Source organism: Thamnophis sirtalis, unplaced genomic scaffold (genome assembly GCF_051295495.1).
Source record: "Thamnophis sirtalis isolate CommonGarterSnake01/CBP01778 unplaced genomic scaffold, rThaSir2_p1.2 scaffold_12, whole genome shotgun sequence".
In the NCBI taxonomy this organism is placed as follows: Eukaryota; Metazoa; Chordata; class Lepidosauria; order Squamata; family Natricidae; genus Thamnophis; species Thamnophis sirtalis.
In genome coordinates, this window is record NW_028261392.1 from 43184125 (window position 1) to 43211354 (window position 27230).

The 27230-nt window shown below is 36.4% G+C and overlaps 1 protein-coding gene and 1 pseudogene across 1 annotated transcript in view; one reads left to right on the forward strand and one right to left on the reverse strand.

Annotated features, from left to right (window-relative positions):
* Positions 1-464: 464 nt before the first annotated feature.
* Positions 465-27230, reverse strand: part of PUDP (pseudouridine 5'-phosphatase) — a 78772-nt gene continuing 52006 nt past the window's right edge. The window contains exon 4 of the mRNA XM_014064066.2: positions 465-1205. Coding sequence (XP_013919541.2) covers positions 1029-1205 — 177 coding nt within the window. The 3' untranslated portion in view covers positions 465-1028. The remainder of the gene's footprint in view (positions 1206-27230) is intronic.
* Positions 16538-17068, forward strand: LOC148043311 (homeobox protein Hox-B5 pseudogene; annotated as a pseudogene).

The window sequence follows — 27230 nt, forward strand, 5'->3', positions numbered from 1 at the left end:
ACCGTTTAGAGAGGGCTGAAAGCCCTATGAAGCGGTATATAAGTCTACTGCTACTGCTATTGGCTCGCCTCCGTTTGTCTGACCGCGTTCTCCCAGTTTGCTTTTTTTAGCTTGGGTAAACAAAAACTATGTTCAATGTAAGTTGTGATTTATGACTTAGAACACAGTTGGAAACGTTTCCAAAATTTCATTTGAACGGTGCCAGGTTTATGCAATGTTAGGTCAATGAATTTACAGGAGAGTTACTGTATGTATTTTTTCCTTAACCCTATTATGCCTATTTTAGAATATACATTATAGTTTTCCTGCACATCTCACCAAATAAATAGTAAAATATTATGCCATTATTATTGATAACTGTGGTATTATTATTTGTGTGCAATTCAAGGTGACACTTGGTCACAAAAAACTTTCTGAAGATTATAACAAAGAGCTTTGGAACCATAAATGACTCTGAGATAATAGGTTGCCCACTTTTTTATCATGATGCATGAATTCAGATTATACAACAAATTATTATTTGTGCAATATTTTCAACTACATGTTTACATTCAGCTAAACACAGATAACTATGTAAAAGATGTTGAAAACAGACCTAAAGCACATCTATTTAGTTGGTCAAAGAACCTTATACCTTTTATCACTGGTGGCAGAATCTTGTATTAAAGTCCATCCAAAGTGATTTAAATATAGTTCTGCATGACTATTTCTGGTGATTTACAACAGCAACAAAAACCTAGAGAAAATGTTCATTATAGAATTTTTCTGAAAATAAAAATGATGGAAGAAGTAATGAGAACATTCAGGAGAGCTATTAGTTGGTTCCCCCCAAATTTTTTTTTTATGAAAAAGAGCATTACTTTTTGAATGAGTGTATAATCTAGAAACCTCTTAGGCTTCAAATGCATTTTAATTCTGTGATTTTAATACTGAATTAAGCCGAAGTGTAAATAATGAAACAATACTAAAAAGAAAAAAAACTGTTTCTTTTTAAAAAACACCATTTTTTAATTAAAAAAAAACTATGTTCAATCAAATGGTGGCAGACCAAACAATTCTGGCTTGAAATCACTCATGGACCCCAGCACTAGGCTTGCTTCTTTTGTAAGGTCTTTGTTCAAGTTTTCATCTGGAATCATGATCACTTGCATACCCGCCTTCAGTGACGCCTTCACTCCATTGGGAGCATCTTCAAACACAAGACACTGAAGATTAAGAAACAAAAAAAGAAACAAAAGAAGCAAATTAAAAAGAAGCAAAATATTTATTCTATGATTAATGATATGTAATGACCAACAAATGATCATGATTTGCTTTAAACTCAATGCATTGTTGAGACACTTGGGAACAGTTTTGGGGAATAACTTTTTTTTAAATATATACATTTATTTTTTGTGATGCTAAAGTATCAAGAGTAATAGTGTGAAAGATGTAAGTATGTAATTTATCTGTGAACATAATCATTCAGTGGCTTTGAAGATGCAGGCATGTGCTGCAATGAAATCATCTGCCTTACCCAAGAATCACATACTTTGTATTACTAGTATTAGCTTATCAGGTTTATGAAATAATATGCAGATTTATTTATTATTTTATTATTTATTTATTTATTTCATCAAGCATGAATTAGGTAACAGATATATGTATAAACATGATTATGAATACATGAAATGGATACAAATATAAGGCAATATTAAAACAGGGATGGTAGGCACTCTGGTGCGCTTATGCACACCCCTTAAAGACCTCTTAGGAATGGGATGAGGCTGACAGTAGACAGTCTAAGGTTAAAGTTTTGGGGTTTTAGGGAAGAAACCACATTTTCAGGTAGTGCATTCCAGGCATTGACAATTCTGTTACTGAAGTTGTATTTTCTGGTTTGGAGTGATTTACCATAAGTTTGCATTTATTGTGAGCTTGTGTGTTGTTGCGGTTGAAGCTGGAGTATTCATTGACAGGTAGGACACTGTAGCAGATAATTTTATGTACTATGCTTAGGTCGGATTGAAGACGGTGAAGTTCTAAGTTGTCTAAGCCCAAAATTTCAAGTCTGGTGTCATAAGGTACCATATTTTTCAGAGTATAAGACACATCTTTTTTCCTCAAAAGAGGCTGAAAATCTGGGTGCGTCTTATACATCAAATACAACATTTTTTTGCCTCCCAAAGCCCCGCCCCCTTCACAAAAATGCCCATACATACCCTTATGGAGGCTTTCAGAGAGCTCCTGGGGGCTGGAGAGGGCAGAAATGAGCAACAAATGGGCTGTTTTTTGCCCCCCAACCCCTAGCAGCACTCTATAAGCCTCCATAAGTCTATGCATGCAATTCTTTTGACAAAAAATGGTCCTGTTTTCCCCCAAAATGGGCCATTTTTTGCTTGTTCCCCCTGGAGCACTCTGCAAGCCGCCCCCCAAGGCTACTCATGCCTTTTTTAAAAAAAAAATGGGCCGTTTTTGTGAGGTTTGCAGAGTGCAAAAACTTTTTTTCCTTTCAGAAAGCTTTTTAGTTAGAGTGATTGATGAGAATTAGATTGATCAAGTGCTGTGCCAGCAGAAACAAAGTCTTAGGTACTGCAGATTGTCAGTGATTTCCTTCTCCAGCACATGGATAAATACACCTGGAAACATCTACCTACCTACCTACTCTCTTTCCCTCTCCCTACCTACCTACTGTATTTCTCTCTCTCTCAATCTCTCTCTCCCTCCCTCCATCTACCTACCTACTTACCTACTCTCTCTCTCCCTATCTACTGTATCTCTCTCTCTATTTCTCTCTCTCTCTATCCCTCTACCTACCTACCTACCTACCTACCTACCTACCTACCTACCTACCTACCTACCTACCTACTACATTCTCTTTCTCTCTCCCTCCCTACCTACTGTATTTATTTCTCTCTATTTCTCTCTCTCTCGCTATCCCTTTATCTACCTACCTAACTACTCTCTCTCCCTCCCTACCTACTGTATTTCTCTCTATTTCTCTCCCTCTCTATCCCTCTTTCTACCTACCTACTTTTTTTTACCTACCTACTCTTCAAAACCTTGGTGCGTCTTATACTCTGGTGTGTCTTATACTCCGAAAAAAACAGTATTCTGTTGCAAGCAGAGGAGTGAAGGACTCTTCTCGTGAAATATCTCTGGACTCATTCGATTGTATTAATGTCTGATATGCAGTGGGGGTTCCAGACAGATGAGCTGTATTCAAGAATTGGTCTAGCAGCTTCCTGGGAGGAGCCTGCTGGTGGTGGCAGCAAAAAATCAGCTGCCTCCGAATTCCTGGCTACGTACCTGTTTAGAGGATCTTCCATCTGACGTCTTATAAGGTTTTCTTATCCTTCAGGCAAGAAGGAAAGAAGAAACTGTTTTGCTGGCAAATGCTCTTCGATTTTTGCAGCTTTTGTGCTTGCAAGGAAAGGGGGGCTAGCCCAAGGCAGAACGGCTGTCCATGCTGGGAACTTCAAACTGCCTTGTGCAGGACAAAGTAGGTCTCCCCCACTCTGTTCAAAGTTTTGTTTGATTTAATCTTATCACGAGCTGAATCCGTTTGCGCGGACAATAATTGTTTATCAACATTTTAGCTTCTTTTCTTTTTCTCCTCCGAAAAATTATTTACTTAGAGGCTTTTAAAATGGCGCCGAACAGGCAGGTTTCTCCGGTAATAACGAACACTTTTTGCTAATCCTCACAAGAATTCAAAACAAAAGAGATTGCTTATCATATGTTTTGGTTTCACAATAGAAGAATTTTACTCCTTCATTAACCTTGCTTATCTGGAAGTTAAATGGTGATGAATCTGCTGAACGGTCTTGTTACAATGTTTACTCACTGAAAGTTTTGCCAAGCCTTAAACTTCAAAATAAAAGCCTCTTTACTTAAAGCTGCATATTCAGGCAATAGAGTTTTATTAACTGCAGGCAGATAAATTTTGAAATGGCCTCAAAACCAAATATTAACTTGAAGTCGTCACCCTCTACTTCCAGGGGCACATCCTCAGTGCCTGGCACAAAGCTGCAGCCTCCGCTTCCTACGCCCCCTGCTGGGGATGTGTTAACAAAAGAATTTTTCCTGAGTAATCTAAGCGAGGCTCTTAATGCACAGACAATTAAAATGGAAGATAAGTTTAGAGATAATAGAGAGGAGAGAAAAGAGGAAATAAAAGAAATGAAAGAAGAAATTAAAAGTGAAATAAAAGGACTTAAACAGGAGCTGTATGAGAAATTTGACGCTAAGGTTGATAAAATTAGAGACGACATGCTGAGTCTTGTAACTGTATTAACAGAACATATTTCTGGAATGGAAGATACTCTAGAGGTTCTTAATGATGCCAATGCTAACTTGACATTGAAAACAGAGGTGGTGGAACAAAAAGTGGAAAATGCTGAAAAAGAAATTATTATGATACAGTACCGACAAATGGAGTTCGCATTAAGAGGCTGCGTGAGGAGAAACAGGAGAACCTGAAACAGATCCTATCAGAAGCTTTTGACCGCCTGATGGGAAGACCAGGGACCAACCAAGACTGGCAAATTGACAAAGCTTACCGCGTTAACTCCTGGCTGGCAAAGCAGAAGCAGCTTCCTCGAGACATCGTTATATATTTTACTACAAGAGAGCTTAGAAATATGGTACTGCAAGCGTCTTATAACACTAAGCTTCAAATTGGCGGTCAAGACCTGGCTGTTTTGAAAGAGATACCACCTCAAATGTTAAGAGCCAGGAGAGACTACGCTTTTTTGGTCGAAGAACTCAGAAATCGTCAGATACAGTATAGATGGGATGCACCATTTGGCATCATATTTACATTTGATAAGCAAAGGTACCGCCTCAACTCTGTATGGAAAGCCCGAGATTTTTATTATAATATATTGAAGGCCGGACACCCTGCACCATCTGGACCTAGAGAAAGACCACAAGAAGGACAGGATAGACAGCAAACTACACAACCACCAGACAAGATGGAGCATCTCTCTTCTCTAGAAGTGCAAGGTGCTATGGAACCAAGATCTAGCCGCATGACTACTAGACGTATGGAGAAACAAGCTAAAAAGCAACAGCATCAACAATCATCGGCCATCGATCAAGGAACTACAATAACAAATCTGGAAGCAGTGGGAGGAGCTAGACCTAAGGTTAAACAGGCCGTGCAGGAAGCTCTAAAAATGCTTCAACCAACCAAAGATGACAACTAAGATTTTAACATGGAATGTCAACGGACTGAATTCTCCACAGAAAAGGAAGAAAATATTTCATTATCTCAAACAGTTTAAGAACGATGTAATTTGTTTGCAAGAAACTCATATCAAGTCAACTGATCAAAAATATTTGATCAACTCAAAACTTGGTCAACATTTTGCAGCTTCTGCTATGGAAAAGAAGAATGGTATAGTTGTATACTTAAGAAAAGATATGAAAGCTGAATTAATAGAAGCAGATCCCTTCGGAAGATATATTGCTTTAGACTTAATTTTAGAAGGGAAAAAGACATTACTTTTGGGAATTTATGCTCCCAATCAACAGCAAGATAGATTCTATAGAAATCTTCATGCTAAATTAGTACAGTGGGACTATAGTTCCTGTATACTATTGGGTGACTGGAATGGAGTGATAGACACTAAGAGAGATAAGAAGATTTCCCGCCTAAATACCAAGACGCGAGCAAAGTTACCCAAATCTTTCTTTGACATTATGGATGATTTTGAATTGAGAGATATTTGGCGAGAAAGAAATGCAGAGGAATATGACTTCACTTTCTTCTCGGACAGGCATCAATCCCTTTCAAGGATTGATTTTATCCTAACCACTAATGATTTGCTTTCTAGGGTCAAGAAAACAAAGATTGCAGCTAGGGTCCTTTCGGACCATAACCCAGTTTGGATGGAGTTGGGAAGGGTAGTGCAGGCAAGAAGGTCTTGGAGATTGAATGAAAACTTATTTAGATATGAAAAGTATATTAATGATTGTAAAAAATTACTATCTGAATATTTTGTTTTGAATATGAATAAGGGTACATCTATGGAATTTGTATGGGATGCAAGCAAAGTGTATATGAGAGGAGTTTTGATGAATATAAATAAAACACATAGAAATAAGCAAGGGTTAAAACGAACAGAACTGGAAGAGGAAATTAAGAGAAAAGAGCTGGAGTTAACAATGAACCCAGATGATACAAAGGTTAAGGAAGCTATTAACATATTAAAATCTCAATTTGACATGTTGATCTCTGACCAGGTAGCTACTAATTTATTATATGCAAAACACAATACTTTTTGTAATGCAAACAAACCTGGCAGATGGTTAGCTTATCAGATTAGGAAAAAAAGGAAAACTCGAAATATATCTAAACTGATTTACAGAGGGAAGGAGGTGTTTCAACAGGAAGAGATTCAAAAGGCTTTCTGGGAACTTTTTACAGAACTGTATAAAGGGGATAAAATTAATGGTTTAGACATAGACAAATATTTAGACAAAGAGAAAATACCTTCAGTTAGAGAAGAACACAGGCAAAAATTGAATCAACCAATAACCTCGGGGGAAATCCTGCAGGTAATTAAGCAATTAAAGTCAGGGAAAGCACCAGGTACAGATGGCTTGACAGCGGTTTACTATAAAAACTTACAGTTAGAAATGGTAGAACCTCTTAGAGAATTATTTAATATGATTCAAACGGAAGGTAAAGTCCCTCCATCTTGGAAGACAGCGTTTATATCTTTGATACCCAAAGAAGATCAAGATACTACTCAACCCAAAAATTATAGACCTATTTCATTACTGAATGTAGATTATAAAATTTTTACTAAAATATTAGCAAATAGGTTAATGTTGGTCATTCAACAATTGATACATACGGACCAAACAGGTTTTATACAAGGGAGACAGATGAAAAGTAATGTTAGATTAATTATTAATGCATTAGAATATTTGGGAAAGAACAACCAGATCCCTGCTGCGTTTATATTTTTGGATGCTGAGAAGGCCTTTGATCGAGTTAACTGGCAATTTCTGCTGAAGATACTGCAAAAAATGCAGATAGGAGATAATTTTTTACAGTCAATTAAAGCAATATACCAACAGCAAACAGCACAAATCATAGTCAATGGAAGTTTAACAGACTCTTTTCAAATTGGAAAAGGTACAAGACAGGGCTGCCTTTTGTCCCCATTATTGTTTATTATAACTTTGGAAGTATTGTTGAATAAAATATGGGGCTTGGATGGTTTAAAAGGGATCAAGATTAGGCAGCAAGAATATAGAGTCCGCGCTTTTGCGGATGATTTGGTCATAATATTGGAACAACCGCAGGAATCCAGTATGGTTTTAATGAATACGATTAATCAATATGGTCAAGTGTCGGGCTTTAAAATAAACTTAGGAAAAACCAAAATATTAGCTATAAATATGAATATTAAACAAAAGGAAGAACTAGGAGTGATGCTAGGATGTGAGGTAGTTAAAAAAGTCAAATATCTTGGAGTTAACATTTTAACTTCAAATGGGAAATTATATAAGCATAATTATGAAACACTTTGGCATAGCATACAGACAGAGATGAAAAAATGGGAGAAATTGCACTTATCTTTGCTGGGTAGGATAGCGGCAGTGAAAATGAACATTTTACCAAAATTTTTATTTCTTTTCCAAATGTTACCTATACTTAAAAAAGATGCGAACCTTTTAGAATGGCAGAAGGGTATCAACAAATTTGTGTGGGCAGGAAAGAAGCCGAGGGTAAAGATGAAAATAATGCAAGATGTACGTGAGAGAGGAGGATTGAAACTACCTAATTTAAAACTATATTATGATGCAGTGGCTTTATCTGTAATTAGTGATTGGACTCATTTAACCAATGATAGAATATTGAATATTGAGGGACACGATCTGGTATTTGGTTGGCATGCTTACCTGTTATTCAACAAAAAACTGGATAAGAATTTTAAAAGTCATATTTTAAGAAATGCTTTATTGCGGGTTTGGAAGAAATACCAATATAAATTAAATGACAAGATACCCATGTGGGCAATTCCTAGACACGCAATTGAAAATATGAATACAGCACAAAAACAGGACAGAATTACTTACAGACAGCTTCTTACCTCGGAAAGGGGGGTATTACAATTAAAATCTTTAGAGGTATTAAAAGAGGAGAAGGTAGTTCAAACATGGTTCCAGTATGGGCAATTACAGGCTAGGTGGAAAATAGATCAAAAAATTGGTTTTATCCAAGTTGAGGATAATCTGTTTAAACAAATAAGAGATCAAAGCTTAATGCATATAAAGAGGATATATAATGTATTAATACAGATGGATTCGGAAACAGAATTAGTTAAAGATTGTATGATAAAATGGGCTCAAAATATTGAGGAACCAATAATGTTGGATACATGGGAAAGAATCTGGGTAAGAAATGTGAAATTTACACAAGCTCAAAATCTGAGAGAAAATTTTTACAAGATGTTCTATAGATGGCATTTAGATCCTAAAAAGTTGGCTTCTATGTATCCGAACGTACAGCCTAAATGTTGGAGGTGTGGTTCTCTCGATGCTACATATTATCATATATGGTGGACCTGCCAAAAGGTTAAGGCATTTTGGATAAAAATATGGTGGGTCATGCAAAATGTTTTTAAAAGAAGGATAAAGTTTATTCCTCAGTTATTTTTACTAGGTATATGTACTGACTTTACAGTGGTAGAGACCAATTTGATTCTGCACCTGATAACTGCAGCAAGACTGTTGGTGGCGCAATATTGGAAGAAGGAAGACTTGCCTACAATCCAAGAATGGACATTGAAAGTAACAAACTTAGCCGAGATGGCGAAAATATCGGCATATCTCAAAGATCATTCAAATGAGAGATATAAACGAGACTGGAAAAAATGGATTGACTATATACAAAATAAATACGGGACTAAGAAATTCCAGTTAGCCTATGCTTAAGATCAGAAATGATTTAAACTGTTAAAAGTCAGTTCAGTAAGAAGAAGCTAAGGTCAATCTAGAATGTCATTAATTTCTTTATTTCTTTTTTTTCAATAGATTTTAGACTGTGTTAGTTAAAAATCCATACCGTGTACGGGTTCTGGGAAGTCGGGGGGGGGGGAAGGAGGAGGGGGGGTGGGGGGGGTGGAGGGAGGGAGGGGCACACACAACAAAAAAAATGTACTTCAATGTCTTAATGATTGACAAATGATGACATATTTGTGTTTTTTTTTTAAAGAAAAATAAAAAAGTTCTGTTTCAAAAAAAAAAAAAAAAAGAGAAAATAAAAGAATTGGTCTAGCAAAAGTTTTGTATGTCCTAGTTTGCAGTTCAATATTACCGGAGAAGAAGCTACGCAGGATTAGCTTTACAACTTTTAATACTTTTTTGGCAATGCTGTTACAGTGAACTTTGGCACTTAGATAATTTGAGATGAGCACTCCAAGGTCATTGATAGAGTCAGGGTCATCCACGAGGTCATATCCGCCCACCTTGCATTTTGTGTTTTTATTTTTTTTGCCAATGTGTAAGACAGAGCATTTGTTGGTTGAGTTTTGGAGTTGCCAATTGTTTGACCTTTGAAATCCAAGAAGAAACCAGCATGGTTGCACAAAAGTCAAAGATAAAAAAAACAATTTCTTTCAACATATAAATAACAAGAAAAAAAAATCAAGCAAACAATTGGCCCACTAAAGAAAGAAGATGACAAAGAAGTATCTGGCAGTAGAGAGAAAGCAGAGCTGCTTAACTCATTCTTTGCATCAGTCTCCACACAAAAAGAAACTATAGCCCAGCCTACCAAAAACATAACTGAAAAAGACAGACTAGAAATAAAAATAAAAGCAAGAAAATGGTCTCATCTTGATTAATATAATTCACCAAGACCTGATGAATTACATTCCAGAGTTCTGAAGGAGCTAGCATATATTATCTCACTATGTATGTACCATATCTTTAAAAAATCCTGAAGCACCAGGGGACTACCTGAGGACTGGAAAAGAACTTATGTGGTTCTCATCTTCAAAAAAGGAGGAAAAAACATAGCCAGAAAACTACAGACCAACCAGCCTAGCATCAATACCTGGGAAGATACTGGGAAAAAAAGTAATAAAAAAACCAGATCTGTGAACATCTAGAAACACAGAAAGTTATAACTAGTAGCCAGCACAGGTTTATTAAAAACAGATTATGCCAAACCAATCTTATTTTATTCTTTGACTATAATAGATAAGCAAAATGCTGTGGACATAGTATACTTAGACTTCAACAAGGTATTTAACAAAGTAGACTACAACCAACTTCTTGGTAAATTAGAAAAATGTGGGATAGACAGAATCGCTACCAGATGGATTTGTAACTGGCTGACAAACTGTACTCAATGAGTAGTCCCTAATGGTACTACATCTACATGGAGAGAAGTAAACAGTGGGATACTACAAGGTTCCAGCTTAGGCCCAGTACTCTTCAATGTCTTCATAAATGACTTAGATGAGGGAATGGAAGGGGAACTCATCAAATTTGCAGATGGCACTAAGCTGGCAGGAATAGCCAACACCCCAGAAGACAAGCTCAGGATCCAAAAAAGATCTTGAGAGACTTGAACTATGGGCCCTACCCAATAATATGAAATTAATGTATAGAAAAGCAAGGTTTTACATCTAGGCAGGAAAAAAACAAAGGTACAAATACAGATTAGGTAAAACCTGACTCAAAAACAATAGCTGTAAGAGGGACCTTGGGAATCCAAGTGGACAATCACTTAAATATTAGCCAGCAGTATGCAGCAGCAGCCAAAAAAAGGTAATACTTGGTTGTATAAAAAGAGGCATAGAATCAACATCATGTGAAGTATTACTATTGCTTTATAAATAGTAAGACCACACCAGGAATACTGCATTCAGCTTTGGTCACCACATTACAAAAAAGATGGTGAGACTTTGGAAAATGTACAAAGAAGAGCAACTAAGACGATTAACAGCCTGGAGACAAAAACATATGAAGTATGGTTGCAGGATTTGGATTTGGCTATTCTAGAGAAAAGAAAGGCAGGGGTGACATGGATAGCATTATTTCAGTATTTTAGAGGTTGCCACAAAGAAGAAGGGGTCAACTTATTTACCAAAGCACCTATAGGCAGGACAAAAAACAATGGATGGAAACTAATCAAGAACAGAAGCAACCTGGAACTAAGGAGAAACTTCCTAACAGTGAGAAATGTGCAGGAATTGGGTATGGCCAGTCTGGAGAAAAGAAAGATTAGGGGCGACATGATAACAGTATTCCAGTATTTGAGGGGCTGTCACAAATAAGAGGAAGTCAACTTATTTTCCAAAGTACAACAAAGACAAAGAAACTAATCAAGGAGAATTAAGGAGAAATTTCCTAACAATGACAACAATTAACCAGACCATTGCTTTCCAAAAAAGTAAATTTCAACTTATGTGGCATTAAAGGAGGAACAAACCTAACATGATCAAAAGCAAAGCTTTCTATGCCACTGTTAATAGTTATTAGTAAAACACAATAAATCATTGTGTTTTACTAATAACTATTTAATAGTTTGAAGCCTCATGCAAAATTAAATATTGTATTGTTTTGCCATCAATGTCAATGTAAAATTACTTATGCTATTCCAATAAGAGTTATCATTAAAAGCCAACTACAATAGCTGAACTACATCTGTATTTTTATTTATGTATTGCCAATGTGGCATATTTTGAAACAATTATTTTATTTAAGCTATTCTTTTCTTATACTGAACAATACATTATTTATTAAACAAATAATACATGTCTGCATTTTAAAATTAATTGAATTCATTTTGTTCATAAAATATTTGCATTGTCTTTGTTCTCTTCCAATTGTTGTTATGTGAAGATTTTTATCCCTCCATTTTCTGCAATCTCCTAGAATTTCCAGTACTTATACACTAAAAAATAACAGAATCAGTGTTGTCACATTTATAAAATGAAAATATGAGGCAATTACACTGAAAGTCATAGCTTATACATGCATGCATACATGTTAAATTCAAAATATGTATTGTATGTATTGTATGATTTGATCAATCTGTACCAGTTCTATCTATTAACTAATGAAAATTATTGAAGCATTATCATAATATCTCATTACTGTTATTGCTAAAGATTAAGAATGCAACAATAAGTTTTGAGCTGCTGCCAAGTTTTAGAAAAACTTCCTTTGCTGTTGATTTTGTGAACAGCTTAGTTATTTTGAAATATAAATCCACATTTTTAATTTCCTGTTGCATATAGAAAATAAAAAGAGAATGACCAGAAATTTTTTCCTTTATATGACTTTGCACTGTACAAAATACAAGTCTGCTCAAAAACATTTATTTAATCCACACTATGCAAATAATTGTGCAATGACTTCCATGATATTCTTTTACTTATTTTTTAAAAGACAAATGCAACATGCATAATTAAAAGGCTTAATAACACATTTAAAATCAGAAGCAATTAAAGCAATTAATCAATTCAGGTAAGAAGAAAAAGATTCATTATAATAGTGGTTTTATGTTATAACAAATAAATGTATCAGTAAGTGTTGGCTGACATCTATTGTCAACATTCTAGTAGTGTCAGAGTTAAATAATGAATGTGTTGCAGGGGTTATTACCAAAATGAAAAGAAATGAAATTCAAATTCATTGGTGTGGTGACCAATGGCTCCTTTGCCTAACTCATTAATGTAGTAAATCCAAACTATGACAGCAGTTTAGGTAAAAGAAGAGGTACAGATACTTTGTTTCTCAAAAAGGCAAATGTATTCATAAATATTTTATATGTGCCTTCTAGATTTCTCTTTACACCCACAAAAATCAATATTTCACATGAATATTTTCATTTTGAAAATTAAATATTGATGTCATACACTATTGTTGATATTAATAGCCAACTTAAAATAACTAAATGATGCAGCTCTCCCTGAAGAAGATAGCCTTACCTAGCTGAATTCACCGATTCAAAAAACCTAAGTAGGATTTGTATTAAATTAGATAGGAGATCATCAGGAAACACATGATCACTGATTAGAAAGTTTTTTAAAAAAATTCCCACTAGGAAAAAATTAATTCTAAGCTGTCACCAAGAGAATAATATGGGCGTTCTCTAGTCACCAAGAAACAAGCTTGATTCTAGGAAATGTATATTTTAATGAATTCATGGGAACACAGACATCAATATGCAAATACAAGCAAATTCATTATAAAACTTTCATATGACTACTTTAAATATTATTCATTTGGTACTCTAAATTGGCCTTTATAAATTCAACAATACAGAGATCTCTGCAATTAATATTTCTATTCAATATGACATTAAGTCCGAACTCCATATCCAAATCTCCATCGCTGCAATGAACAGTGTTTGCTATATGAATGTTATATCATTTCTAAAACATCTATAATGGCTTGCAAATGAATACAAAAAGTACAGTTTAAAAGTTGCAAAGAATCTCTGTGTTCCCTCCCTGTACATTTATTTTGGAAAGGTAATTTTTACATTCAAACTGTAATATTATGCAAATTATATTTTTTATCCTTGCCTCTAGTCTTGTGTTTTACTTGACATTGGAAATGTCACTTCCCCTTGAGGATGCAAAAAGACCAAAATATTTTTGGTTACTGGTGAAATGATATAGCATATTACATTTTTATTAAATTATTGAGCTAGTACCAATAATAAAAAAGGAAAACATACATAAATTACAATAAAGCAGCTAATTAAGAGTGGATAAAAAGAAATATACAGGTCTTATGATATCAAGAAGCATTTTTTTGAGGTTATTAAACTAAAACAGAAAATAGTGACAACTAAAATGCTCAAGAAGCCCATCAAAGCTGCTTCATCTCCATAAATTAATATCAAGCAATATTGTATTAGATAAGTAACAGTATTTGTTCCTCTTTATCTATCCATCTCTATAAGTTACAGTCTGCACTTATAGAAAAAAACAATTAACAGTGCTAAAGGATGCAATGTGGAATCTTTCAATGTTCATCAAATTCCCTGTGTACAATTGATCTTTTAAAGATTATTTAAATTAAAACAATGACAACTTATACCAGCCTTAGATATTGACCTGGAGGGCTAATTGTTTTCTAATGCACAGTTATTTTTTGACTGGCCATGTCTGCAAGAAAACTATTTATTAACAGAAAGCTACTATATTTGGGTTGTAAACTAATTATCTGGAGTTTGCAACTCAGATCTGATAGCCAATATCAAACAGCTACCATCTACTACTTTTTATCAAAATTCTAAATTATTCAAGATTCTAAATGTGTCTCTATCAAAACATGGCACTCGGGTGTAAGAGAAGACTGCAAACTATTTAGGTTCCTACAACATTACTTCTTCAAATATAGAATACTCTGCTAGTAGTTCTAAATTTCACCTAACCTTGCTTTACTTTAATGATACAAATCTCATTGTATTGTGAATGAAAAAAGGTTCTTAAAAATGAAATGCCAAGTATGTTGTGTAAGGCTAGAATAAGTAATCTTGCTACACAGCCTACCAATTGTGCCTATCTACAGAAAATAAGTGTATTTATTTAGCACAGGGTTGGGGAACGATGGGCCTTTTATGTGCTCTTCAACTCACAAAATTCTGGGACTTGAAGCCCAAAAGTCATAAAGAGGCCATTGTTACCCACTATATAAAAAATCAGTATTTTTTTCAACACAAATTATTTAATTTAATAAATTTTTATTTTAAACACATAAGCACTTCAACAAAAACAAACACATAACTTAAAAACAACATAGGAACAGTAAGTTCCATCGTATATCATACCGCAGTTCTGAATCGGTTTCTTTGCAGTTAGTGTTTTCCCTACTATACATTTCTATCTTTCATTCATAATCTCCTTATTCCTTATCCATTTTTATGTACATTTCTTTATTTATTTATACTTAGCTACTTATGACCAAATATTATTTACCTATATTATGCTTTACATTTTTACTGTCATTTATTCTCTTACATACAGTTATAGATATACATTCACATAATTATTCTTTTTCTTTGCCATTCTTATATTATTATTCCATTTGAAAGGTTATAAGGTATAGTTTGAAATGCTTTGTTTATCATCCTTTGCACCTGCTAAGACACCACCTTGTTTTCTCTTTCTTTTCTCCCTCCCTTCCTTCTCTACTTCCTTCCTCCTCTCCACCCCCTTCTTCCTTCCCTTACCTCTTCCCTACTCTAAGGTGACCAGATTTTCAGATTGGTAAAGAGAGACACCTTTGACCGGAGCGGGGGGGGGGGGGGGGCTTGATTAAAAATTTTATACGGAGCAACAAAAATTTTCATATAACGCAAAAATAGTATTGTAATTTTTTTTTCATTTCAACATAACTACAATTTACAAATATAAATTGTAACTGTTGCCAAACATCAAAATTTTGATAACGTGACCATGAGGATGCTGCAACGGTCTCTAAGTGTGAAAATGGTCGCTAAGTGTGAAAAATGGTCCTCAGTCACTTTTTACAATGCCATTGTAACTTTGGTCACTAAGCCCATTATACCACCTTTCTTGCCACAGTTCTTAAGTGAATAACTGCAGCTGATAAGTTAGTAACATAAGTGATCTGTGATAAGAGCCTGGAGGAAACACTTTGTGGCTTTGAGGTGGATAGAAGCTACTTGAGATCGACCAATCAATCAGTCTCAAGACGTGGAGACTCTGGAAAGAGTGCAGAGAAAAGCAAGAAAGATGATTAGGGGACCAGAGGATAAAATATATGAAGAACAGTTGCAGGAATTGTGGATTTCTAGTCTATAGAAAAGAAGATCTAGGAGTGACATGATGGCAGTCTTCCAATATTTGAGGGGCTGCCCCAAAGAAGAAGGGGTCAACCTATTCTCCAAAGCCCCTGAAGGACAAGAAGCAATTGATGGAAACTAACCAGGGAGAGAAGCAACCTAGAACTAAGGAGAAATTTCCTGACAGTGAGGACAATTAACCAGTGGAACGGCTTCCCTCCAGAAGCTGTGGGTGATCCATCACAGGAGGTTTTGAAAAAGATAATGTACAACAGTTTGCCTGAAATGGTATCAGGTCTCCTGCTTGAGCAGGGGGTTGGACTAGATGACCTCCAGCTCCGGTATTCTACATTCTTCTCTAAGAAAGACAACAGGGGCTGGAAAGTCCATTTAGTGGCTTGCAATGGCCATTGCAACCCTCATTCCACAATGTCGGTGTTGCAACTGTTGACCAGGGCTCTGGTCAAATCAGAATTGAGCTGGAGGGGACCTTGGAGGTCTTCTAGTCCTTCCCCCCCTCAAGCAGGAGATCCTATCCATTTTAGACAAGCGGCTGTCCAGTGCCTCTTCTTAAAATTTGCTGACCGACGCTGCGGCTGAGCTGAAGCCGGCAAAGCCCAGCACCCCTGCCTGCCCAGCTGAGGTGTTCCTAGTGGGGGAGGGGGAGGCACCGCCGCTATAACTCATTAATACATCATAAATTCTCAAGCACGGGGGCCACCACAAACCCCACAAATCAAGCCCTCCAAGATACAAACCCACATGAGTTATTACTTTGTACATTCGTTCTCAGGACGCTACCCTAATGCCCCAGACTATCAGCTGTTAAATTATGGGGCCGGCAGATCCATGGATGGATCCTATAGAGATCCAGGCAACATGCACGCCGACTCTTACGGGGGATACAAATACAATGGAATGGATCTGAGCATCAGCGGATCAGCCACCACCACCATCTCCTCCTCCTCCAGCCAATTTGGAGCAGTTGGGGAGAGCTCTCGCGTCTTTTCTGCCCAGGCAGCGCTCGAAAGCAGGTTAAGAGAGGCATTCAGCTGCTCCTTGTCCTGTCCCAAACCCCTCCCTTGCACAAGCAGCACCAGTAGTGGCGGAGTCAACGCAAGCCGTGGAGGCAAGACAGCCGGGTCCTCCCACGCCAACCAGTAGCTTCTGTTGGCGCAGTTAGCGTCACGCATTTGCCGAAATAGACGAAACCAGAAAGAGAGCGGTTCTCAAGCCAACAACGGCGCCCGAGTTCAGACGGAGGTGAACGCCACCTCCACGCCGGCTGCATAAAGCCTGCCCCCTTCTTGTCTCCCACCCAACATGTTTCGCTGAATGGTGGCCGAGTTCTAAACTGCCAGCATGACTTTGAAGGGCTGGATTGCCTTCCGTGTGGGCCGACGTGGAAGGCAAGCGACAAGCCAGCACTTCAAAGTCATGCTGGCACTTTAGCGTGCCCCTCGGCCGCCATTCAGGGAAAGATGTTTCACTGAATGGCGGCCGAGTTCTAAACTGCCGGCATGACTTTGAAGGGCTGGATTGCCTTCCGCGCGGGCCGACATGGAAGGCAAGCGGCAAGCCAGGGCTTCAAAGTCATGCCGGCACTTTAGCGTGCCCCTCGGCCGCCATTCAGCGAAAGATGTTTCGCTGAATGGCGGCCGAGTTCTAAACTGCTGGCATGACTTTGAAGGGCTGGATTGCCTTCCACGCGGGCCGACAGCGGATGGGCGGGGGAGCAAGTCGAAGAAGGCGCCAAAATTAAGCGGGATCTTTTGGGAAAGGCCCGGGACGCGGGAAAAATTATGAGAAGGCGTGCCTGTCCCGCCAAATGCGGGACGTCTGGTCACCCTACCCTACTCCTACCCTTTTTCTTCTCCTTCCTACTTTCTCTCCTTCTCTTTCTTTCTCTTCCTCCCTCTTCCTCTTTTTCTCCCCCTTCCACCCACCTTCCCTTACCTCTTTCTTCTTCCCTTACCTCTCCTCCACACTTCTTCTTCCTCTCCTACTATCTCTCCTTCTCTTCCTCTCTCTTCTACCCTCCACTCCTTTCCTTTCTTTCATCCCTCCATTCTCTACTTCCTTCCTCCCCTCCTTTCCTTCCTTCTTCCCTTCCTTTCTTTTTCTATTGTTATAGGTGTCTCTTTCAGATCCCAGTTCATGTTTTCTTCGGGATGGTATTTCCACACACCCATTTTTGTTTCATATCATTTCCTTTTTTCTTTAGGATTCTACAGTCTATCTTCCAGCTATCGTCCTAATTTGAATTCACCAAAATTGACCCCCTTGTTTTACTCATAATTATTGAGTGTTATTCTATTTTTTCATTGCTTTTTTTTATTTCTTTGCTCCATCCATCCATACCAATTATCCCATATCCAGTAGAATTCTGATTCTTCCTTTCCCTGTATTTCTTTCGTTAATTTATCCATTTCGGCACAGTCCATAATTTTTCTTATTATTTCATCTTCATTTGGGGTTAGTTTGTTTTTCCACTTCTGGGCGAAAGCGATCCTTGCTGCTGTTAGTATATGTAGTATTAGATATTGTATTTCTTTTTGTATTTCATCGGTATAATTCCTAATAGAAAGAATTCAGGCTTCCAATCTAATTTAACCATTGTTATTTCTTCCAACCAATTTTTGATCCTTTTCCAGAATTTTTTTGCCTCTTCACAGGTCCACCATAAATGATAATATGTGCCTTGTACCAAATCACATTTCCAGCAATTTGGAGAGGTATTTGTTGAAATTTTGGCCAAGCTTGATGGTGCCAGATGCCATCTATAAAGCATTTTGTACTGGTTTTCCTTGTATGGGATTGATAGTGTCATTCTTAAATTTATTCCCCAAAATTTTTCCCATTTGTCTAGTTCAATGTTATAGCCAAAGTTCTGGGCCCATTTTATCATTTGTTCTTTCACAATTTCCTCTTCCATTTGATACTTCAGGAGGAATTTGTATATTTTCCCTATCATCTTTCTGTCCGGACTTTGAATAATTTTATCCAATTCGTGTGGTTCTGTTTCAATACCATATATTTTAGTGTCTTTATTGTATTTAGTTTTAATTTGGAGGTAAGTTAGCCAATCAACTTTCATATTCTGATCTGCCAATTCTTCAATTGTTTTTAAATTTCCCTGTCTGTCAATTAGATCTCTGTATTTTAGGATTTTGTTCCAATCTGTAAAATTTGGGTGTGTCATTCTTTCTGTTGGTGATAGCCATTTTGGGGTTTTCACATAGTGGATTTTTTTTATTTTGAGCCATTGTTGCAGTAAAGTTCTTCTAATTAAATGATTTTGAAAGTATTTGTGCGTTTTATGTTTGTCATCCCATAAGAAATTATGCCAGCCTGCCTGCAGGTCATGGCCTTCTAAGATCAGAATTCTTTTATTCTTTAACTCTATCCAATCCTTCATCATTGTCATCGTTACTGCAGTTGCGTATAGATCCCAATTTGGTAGTGCTTAGCCTCCCCTCTCCTTGCTGTCTTGCATTGACTTTAATTTGATCCTTGGTTTGTGTCCCTGCCAAATGAATCTAGTAGTTAATTTCTTTAAATCTTGAAAGAATTTTTTACCTGGATTAATAGGAACGGTTTGCAACAGGAAAAGTATTCTTGGTAAGATATTCATTTTAATTGTTGTTATACGTCCCATAAGTGATAATTGAATATTCTTCCAATTTTCTAAATCTTTCTTTATTTGTATCACTAATTTATTGTAATTATCCTCTTTGATTGTGGAACATTTTGCTGACAACCAGATCCCCAAATATTTTACTTTCTTAGTTAACTGCAATCCGGTTGCTGCTTCCAGTTCCTCTTCTTGCTTTTTTGTCATATTCTTAGTTATCATTTTTGTTTTGTCTTTATTAATCTTGAGTCCTGCCACTTTGCCATATTCTACTAATTTTTGAATTAATTTCAAACTAGATTCTAATGGGTCCTCTAAAGCAAATACTTAGTCATGGGCATAGGCTTGGACCTTATATTCTTCATTTTTGAGTCTTAAGCCTTTTATTCCCTGGTCATTCCGAATTTTATAAAGTTTCCAAAGTCAGTATAAATAGCAGAGGAGAGAGGGGGCATCCCTGTCTGACTCCTTTTTTATTTCAATCTTTTCTGTTAGATCTCCATTCATCAGAACTTTGGCTGTCTGGGTACTATAAAATCTTTCTATCATTTTTGTAATTTTTTCTCCAAATTTCACCTCATCCAATAGTATTGTTATAAATTTCCAAATTACGTTATCAAATGCTTTGTGTGCATCAAGGAAAACCAGTACCATTTGCTTTTCTGGATGGGCCTCCTAGTACTCTATTATGTCTAGAATGACTCTTGTATTATTTTTCATGTGTCTATGGGGTAAAAAACCATTTTGGTCTGGATGTATTCATTCATTTAAGTCCTATTTGATTCTTTCTGCCATAATTGCTGCAAATATTTTGTAATTGGAGTTTAATAATGAGATTGGTCTGTAATTTTGAATTTCTTGTAGATCAGTTTCCTCTTTTGGGATTAGGGATATTATTCGGTCCATGAATCGGGTATCTTGGCTTTTCCTAAAACCTCATTAAACATTTCCACTCCTAGCTCTTCCAATATTATTTTGTTATATTTGTATAGTTCCACCGATATTCCATCTGGTCCTTGTGTTTTATTAGTTTTTTGATTTTTCAGGACTGATTCCACTTCAGTTAACGTTATGGGTCTATTTATTGCCTCCCTTTGTTCTTTTGAGATTGGGGTTATCTTTTCTAGATTTAAATATTGTTTTACTTTGGTGTCCTCCATATTTTCTTGTGCAATTAGTTTTGTGAAATATTTGTAAATGATATTCTTCTTTTCTTCCACTTTGAAGCGAGTTCTTCCCTCATCATCCTTTAATTGGTATATCATCCTTTTTTCTCTTTCGTTCTTCAGTCTATATGCCAGCCATCGTCCTGGTTTGTTGGCATGTTCAAAGTAGTTCTGTCTGACTGTTTTGATTTTCTGTGCTAATTCCTTTTGAGTTATTAAATTGATCTTATGTTTTATCACCTCTATTTTTTTTTGTTTTTTGTTTTATTCTTTGGATCTTTCTGTAGTTCTTCTTCCGCTTCTCTAAGTTCTTTTTGCATGCCTTCTTGTTGCTCTTTTTGCTTTCTCCTTTTTCTCACCTTATAGGCAAGCCTCTTATGTATGCTTTCATGGTGTCCCATAGATTTTGAATTGAGGTGTCTTCTTTTTTATTTATTTTAAAGAACATTTTTAATTCTTTCTCTAGCATTTCAGTGTATTCTGTTTCTTTTACAATACTTGAATTCATCATCCATCTTTTTCTTCTTTTTTGACCTTTCCATCTTATTTTTATTGGGTTATGATCTGCCCACTCATTTGGTTCTATTTCGATTTCGTCTACTTGATTACACAGCCCGGATGAGATCCAAACCATGTCGATTCTTGATAGAGATTGATGGGGGCTCGAATAAAAGGTATATTGCTTTCTTGTTTTGTGTCTTTTTCTCCAAATATCCTGTAATTTATATTCCTTTGCCATCTCAAAAAAGGATTTGGGTAATGTATTTTTTTTGTTTTGTTTTTCTTTTTGCTTTCATAGTCCAGTTTTTTATCTACTATTGCGTTATAGTCGCCAATTAAGCAAATGTTTTCATGTTCTAATTCATTTATTTTGTTATGTAATTTCCTATAAAATTCCTCTTGTTTCTGGTTCGGTGCATATATGATTATTAATAATATCGTTTTTTCTGTTGCCTCTAATTCAATCATTAGCATTCTGTCTTCTTCATCTGAGTAAACTTCCTTGGAGTTTATTTCTTCCTTTATATAGGTTGCTATCCCACTTTTTTTTAATCTGCCAATGCTGTATATAATTTCCCTAGTTTTTTGTTTTCCAGTAGATTCCTATGTTCTCTTTTAATATGCACTTCCTGTATACAGACTATATCTACTTTCAATTTCTTAAGTTTATTAAACATCTGGGCTCTTTTTTTTTGGTGCATTCAATCCATTCAGGTTTATCAACACAATTGTTATTTCTTGATCCATCTTTAGCTGAAATTGTTTCTTTTACTTCTAGTTTGTATCTGACTTTTCTCGCGCGCGCCTTCCTTCTCTGCTCTCTCTCTTTCTTGTCTCTGTTCTTCTCTCCTGCTTCTTTCGCTGTCTTCTGATGTTTCTTCCACTTGACCTCTGCATTCTAGTTCCTCTTTGCTTCCTTGCTCTCCTTCCCTATTACAGTGTTCTTCATAGAATTTGTGTGCTTCTTCTAAATTCTCTATCTTATATCTTTTTCCTTGCCAAGATACCAGAACCCCTTCTGGTACCAGCCATCTGTACATTATTCTATTTTTATTCAACTCATTTGTTAAAAATTGGTATTGCCTGCGTTGTTCCCGGATTCTCCGTCAGCTCTTTTCCCTGTAGTATAATCGTCTCTTCTCTGTTTTTTTTGTACACTTCATATCTGACAGTTTTCTTAGCGAATCATACATGCACTTCTCTCGGGAGCCTATGCCTCCTTGCATAATTAGTATTCACCCGGTAAGACTCATCAATATTTCCTCTCACTTCCTGTTCTGTTTTTTGCAGAAATTCAGTGAGGATATTAATCATTTTTTCTTTCAGATCTTCCTCCTTCTCTTCCAGTATGTTTTGAAATCTTAGGTAGAATGCCACTTTTTCATTTTCAAGTTGGATTATTGATAATTCCAATTCTTTATTAAGTTGTCTATATTCTATTTCCATTTTCCCATCTTCTGATCTGAGTGTTGTATTTTTTTCTTCCATACATTGCATTTTCTGTTCATTGATTGCTAAGGCATTCTGTATCTTTTCAACTTTATCGTCTACATTTTTGATAGTTCCTTTCAATTCTCCCATTTCATTTTTTAATTCTTCATGATTTTTCCTTGTCTCTCCTTGGCTTATAGCCAAGGTCTCCTGTATCATCTGGAGCATCGATTGCATGTTTTGCATCGTACGTGCTGGCCCCGCTGATTCTGCCATCTTTTCCCCTTTCTCCAACCCCACACACTCTCCATTGTTTTTTTATTTGAGGAGGGGGGGCGTTGCTGAACTCACATTGCGTATAGTCTTTTTCCCTAATTTTGCTGAGGTTGCCATTTTTAACCTCCTTTTTTGACCTTGCCCACAATTGGTTATAACTTTTACCTTATTTATACCTTGTCAGTAATATCAATAATATATTATAATTATTATAATTGTATAATCCAATACTCAACAACAATTCAACAATTATCCTTCCTTGGTATCACCTTTCAATACTTAAACAGTCCTATGTAATGTTCTATTTAATTAATTTGATTAGTAAATATCATAAATTTATATATCACACCCTATTCTTATATCAGTAAATGTCTCTCAGTTTTGTCGGTTATTCAATATTCAGTTCCAATAATTAGTCTCTCTATGTCACTCTCTCCTTGGTATTAATGTCCACGAAGCAAAAGACAGACCTCTATTTCTTGTCTCTGGCATTGTTCCAAGCTCCTGGTCAGATCGATATCAAATACCTAAAAATTCAACCCAGCGGTAGAAGAACTGGTAAGCAGAAAAAAAGGGAACTCAGTTTACCAACCCGACTATTAAGCAGTCACTTCTTTGAACCTTCCAAATCTTTCCGGCAAATTTTATCCCCTGAAGTCCACGTCGGGATTTCGTTCTTACTGTGGCTGATCTTAAGGTTCTTCCGGCTGTCCCTTCCTGTCCGTTCTAACTCAGCCTCTTTACAACGCTTCTTTTCAGCAAAATTGAGCTGTAAAAAACAGCCTCTCTCTTGGCTCCTTCTTCTTTCAGCTCACCCACTTTGCCAGTTTCGCATTGTTCTCCTCTCTGGATTGTCGGCAATAATAACAAGCACCCGATTTCAACTGCTACTATTTCTGTTTCTTCCTTCTATGCGGCTGCCATTGCTCAGTCCTAACCAGATGGTAGGATATTTCTTCATCCGTTTAGGGGGGTTTCTCCTATCTGCCGGGGGATTTGCCTTACCACCCCGGCGTCTGCAGAATATCTCCTTTGATCTGCTGGTCTCTTTGGGATCAGCAGTGCTCCAAAAATGAGCCCAAATGAAGAAATTAGAGTTAGGGGTTAGGGGAGCTCCCTTACCCCGCTCTAAGCACAGTGACGTCACCCCCCGGAAGCCCTCAACACAAACTATTAATACTGCCTCAGTATTATATATCTTTTGTCTCTTTAGTCCATTCTCCCATTTACTTTATATACCATTATGCTACTGATGTTAATTAGAATTAATAACATGGTTTGATGTCTATGAGGTTAGCCAAATTTTTATTAGGGAAATAAGCAATTGTTTAGAAAGTGTTAAATAATTTGAAAAAGAGATTACTGAGGAAGTAAAAATTGTCTACTTAGATTTTTTTATATGGAAGCCACATTAATAACCCAGGTACACTGAGCATGCATTTTGATATTTTATTAGTCTTTTAATAGGAATACCACTGTTTAATGACCTCTACAATTTGAAGATATTTTGAGATTATTGCTGATTCAGGTCTGATCCAGATCATTCAGTGTGTGAAATCTGCCAATGTAAAATATTTCTTTTAACAACAGGCTAAAATTGTTGAAATGAGTCCAATAAAATTTGAAGGACATTTTTACATTTATTTAATAATTCAGAATAATGAACAAGCAAACATAAATATTCTCTTACAGGTATTATTAGGTCCTGATGACATTACAGTTTTTAATCTGCTTTCATCCCTGCCCAAAAACTAAATCAATTTTGTTAAATTTTATCATGAAAATAATCCCTTATGAATAATCCCAAGGAATTAAATTAGCATTAAACTAGTTAAGTAAGCATCTGACATAGTGCCTTGCACTGATACACTGCCATGAAGTTCGTGGATTAAAAAAATGAAGTTGTGCACTGTATGCATTAATACCAATATGCTTAGTGTATCATAATTTGGGAATATCTTTTCAGGAAGGTACCATATCTAGAAAATTCAACATGATAATCAACAATTAAAATTTAGCCTATCTTTTCTAAGAATTCAAAAAAACTTATATAAGAATTCCCTTTAATTTCATCCCTTTAGCATTCTGTTAGTTTAACTGGGCTGACAAAGAGAGAAGTCTTCAGTAATTGGGAATTTATGCATCTGAAGTTAATATCTTATCCATTGCAATATCCAGGTTTCCCAAAAATAACAAGGAATTGCTTTGGCTCAACTACATTTATAAACATCCCTGCTTGGAAGAGGTAACAATATCATTTTTGAGTTGCTAAAATAAACAGTTATTCTTTTTTGACAAACAAAGTCCATTAGGTTTATTTAATATTATAATTGTTGATCACACCACAATAACTTATACTACAAATAGTTTGAGCCTTAAAAATGTTCACATTTTATAAAAGACAAAAAAATTGTCTCATAATCAAGCTTTTGGATTATTCAAATATTTTTTTATTTTCTTTTGATGTATAGGACAGCCAGGTTTTAAGGGAAAATATATCTGAATGACCCAGTTATCAGCAGCATCACTAAAGTATTAACAAATACATGCATTTTAAACAGCTATATTTTCAGTTTTATACTCCTGCTGTGTAAACTATCTCAAGAATTGTGTTTTTAAAGAAAACATTGCTTATTTTGATTTCCCAAGGAGTATGTAAACTGAGTACTTTTTTACTGTCCAAGAAGATTGAGAGTAAAATATCATGCAATATTACGTATTACAGAAGGAACTGTATTACTATAATATTTTTACACAATGCAGGATTATGGTGAATGAGAATTCTGGGAGTTATAATCCTAATATATCAACAGATTATCAGGTTAAAACCAACTATATTTCCACTGTACTGTTTGTCTTAGTTTTCTTTCCTTATTCTTTTAACAAATCATTTTTATTATTAATTCATATTATTTAATCTAAGATAATTTATATTATTGCATTTCTTTTCTCTTTTCTTTTGTCCTTGAAAAGAGGTAAATCCCTTCAACATATATATCTATTTTTAATCCAACTAATGTGTTTGTGTTCTAGATAATGTTCAGAGGGATCGGGGAGAAAAGTGAGGAATTTCAAGCAAATTGCACTGGCAGAATATTACCGAGAATATTGTTCTAACTTGCTAGAACAAGTCCATGCTGCCAAAACCTAAGTACAGATTTCTATAAAATTTAGCATAATTAATTCCCTCATAAAATAAGAGAATGAATGTTTCTTTCCATTCTAGTTAAATATTTGCTAACTAGTTAAATACAAACAAATATTTCTGCCCTTCATGTATAGTTATGATAATGTAGATCATCAAATATATGAATACTACTCCATCAATTTACAAGGTTTTACCTTCTTCTAGTGGTCTTGTTGTTTATTTGGTCCTAGGTGCTGTCAGAATCTCTTCCATATAATTTAATGGAAGAAGCATAGCTGAAGTTTCCCAGAATAATAAACCTAAATTGAGAAACCAGCTTTTAAATGACATTACAGGCCAATTTATCTAGAAATAGATAGGACAATAGATTGTCCAAATAGATTGGACAGAGCTTTAATATTCAAATATCAGTTGTGGAATTCAAGTAATTTAACAACCAGTTCTTCCTAGTGATTGGTTGGGTGGGCGTGGCTGAGGGGGGTACATGTGACTGAGTGGGCATGGTCAACTCAATGTCATTCACGGCATGGTGGGGAGGTGCAGGTGGGCCGATGCTGCAGAGACAGGGTGATTTCCTACGTACCATTCCGAGCCCATTAGCCCCCCCCCACTGGGACTGATAAAATAAAAGCCCATCTAAAGATTACGACTGCCTGCTAACCTGCCGAGTGCATGCTGGCAAAAAGAGGCTAGAGGGAAAAAAAAGATAAGTGTTGATGGAAACCCCCTGTTTTCCATGTCCATTGGGCTGTCTGTGCCACGCTGGATTGGGATGGGGAGGTGGGGGGAAAATCAAAAAGTGCACTTGGTCTGTACTCACCAGCATGACAGCAAATCTCTCTTCCAGCTGCCCGATTCAGGCACTGGAACTTCGTGCACCCAGAAGTCCATCTGCTGCTGCTCCAAGCCCGGCTCTGGCTGCAGTGGGCTTGTTAAGGCATGAAATATGCTGCCACTAAGCTCCTGGGTTCAAGGGACAGCAAAGAACCCAGGAGTTTAGCAGCAGCATACTGCATGCTTTTCACTCCAAATAGCTGAGGCTGGAAAACGCATGGCTAGGGCAGAGCGGTCCTCCTTAAAAGCTCCAAATCAATGCTGCTCCTCCAAGCCTTGGTTCTCTGCATGAGTGCTGGAAGTCAAGTACCCCTTCTCCACCTAGTCAGCCCGTGGTCCCCTCTTGCTCTAGGCAATGATATCCCCAGCACCCTATGCACGGAACCCCCCAAAAGTTTTAAGAATTAGAGCCGCAGGGAGGTAAGGAACACTGATCTCTGTCTCTCTCTAGGACCAGCCTTGGAA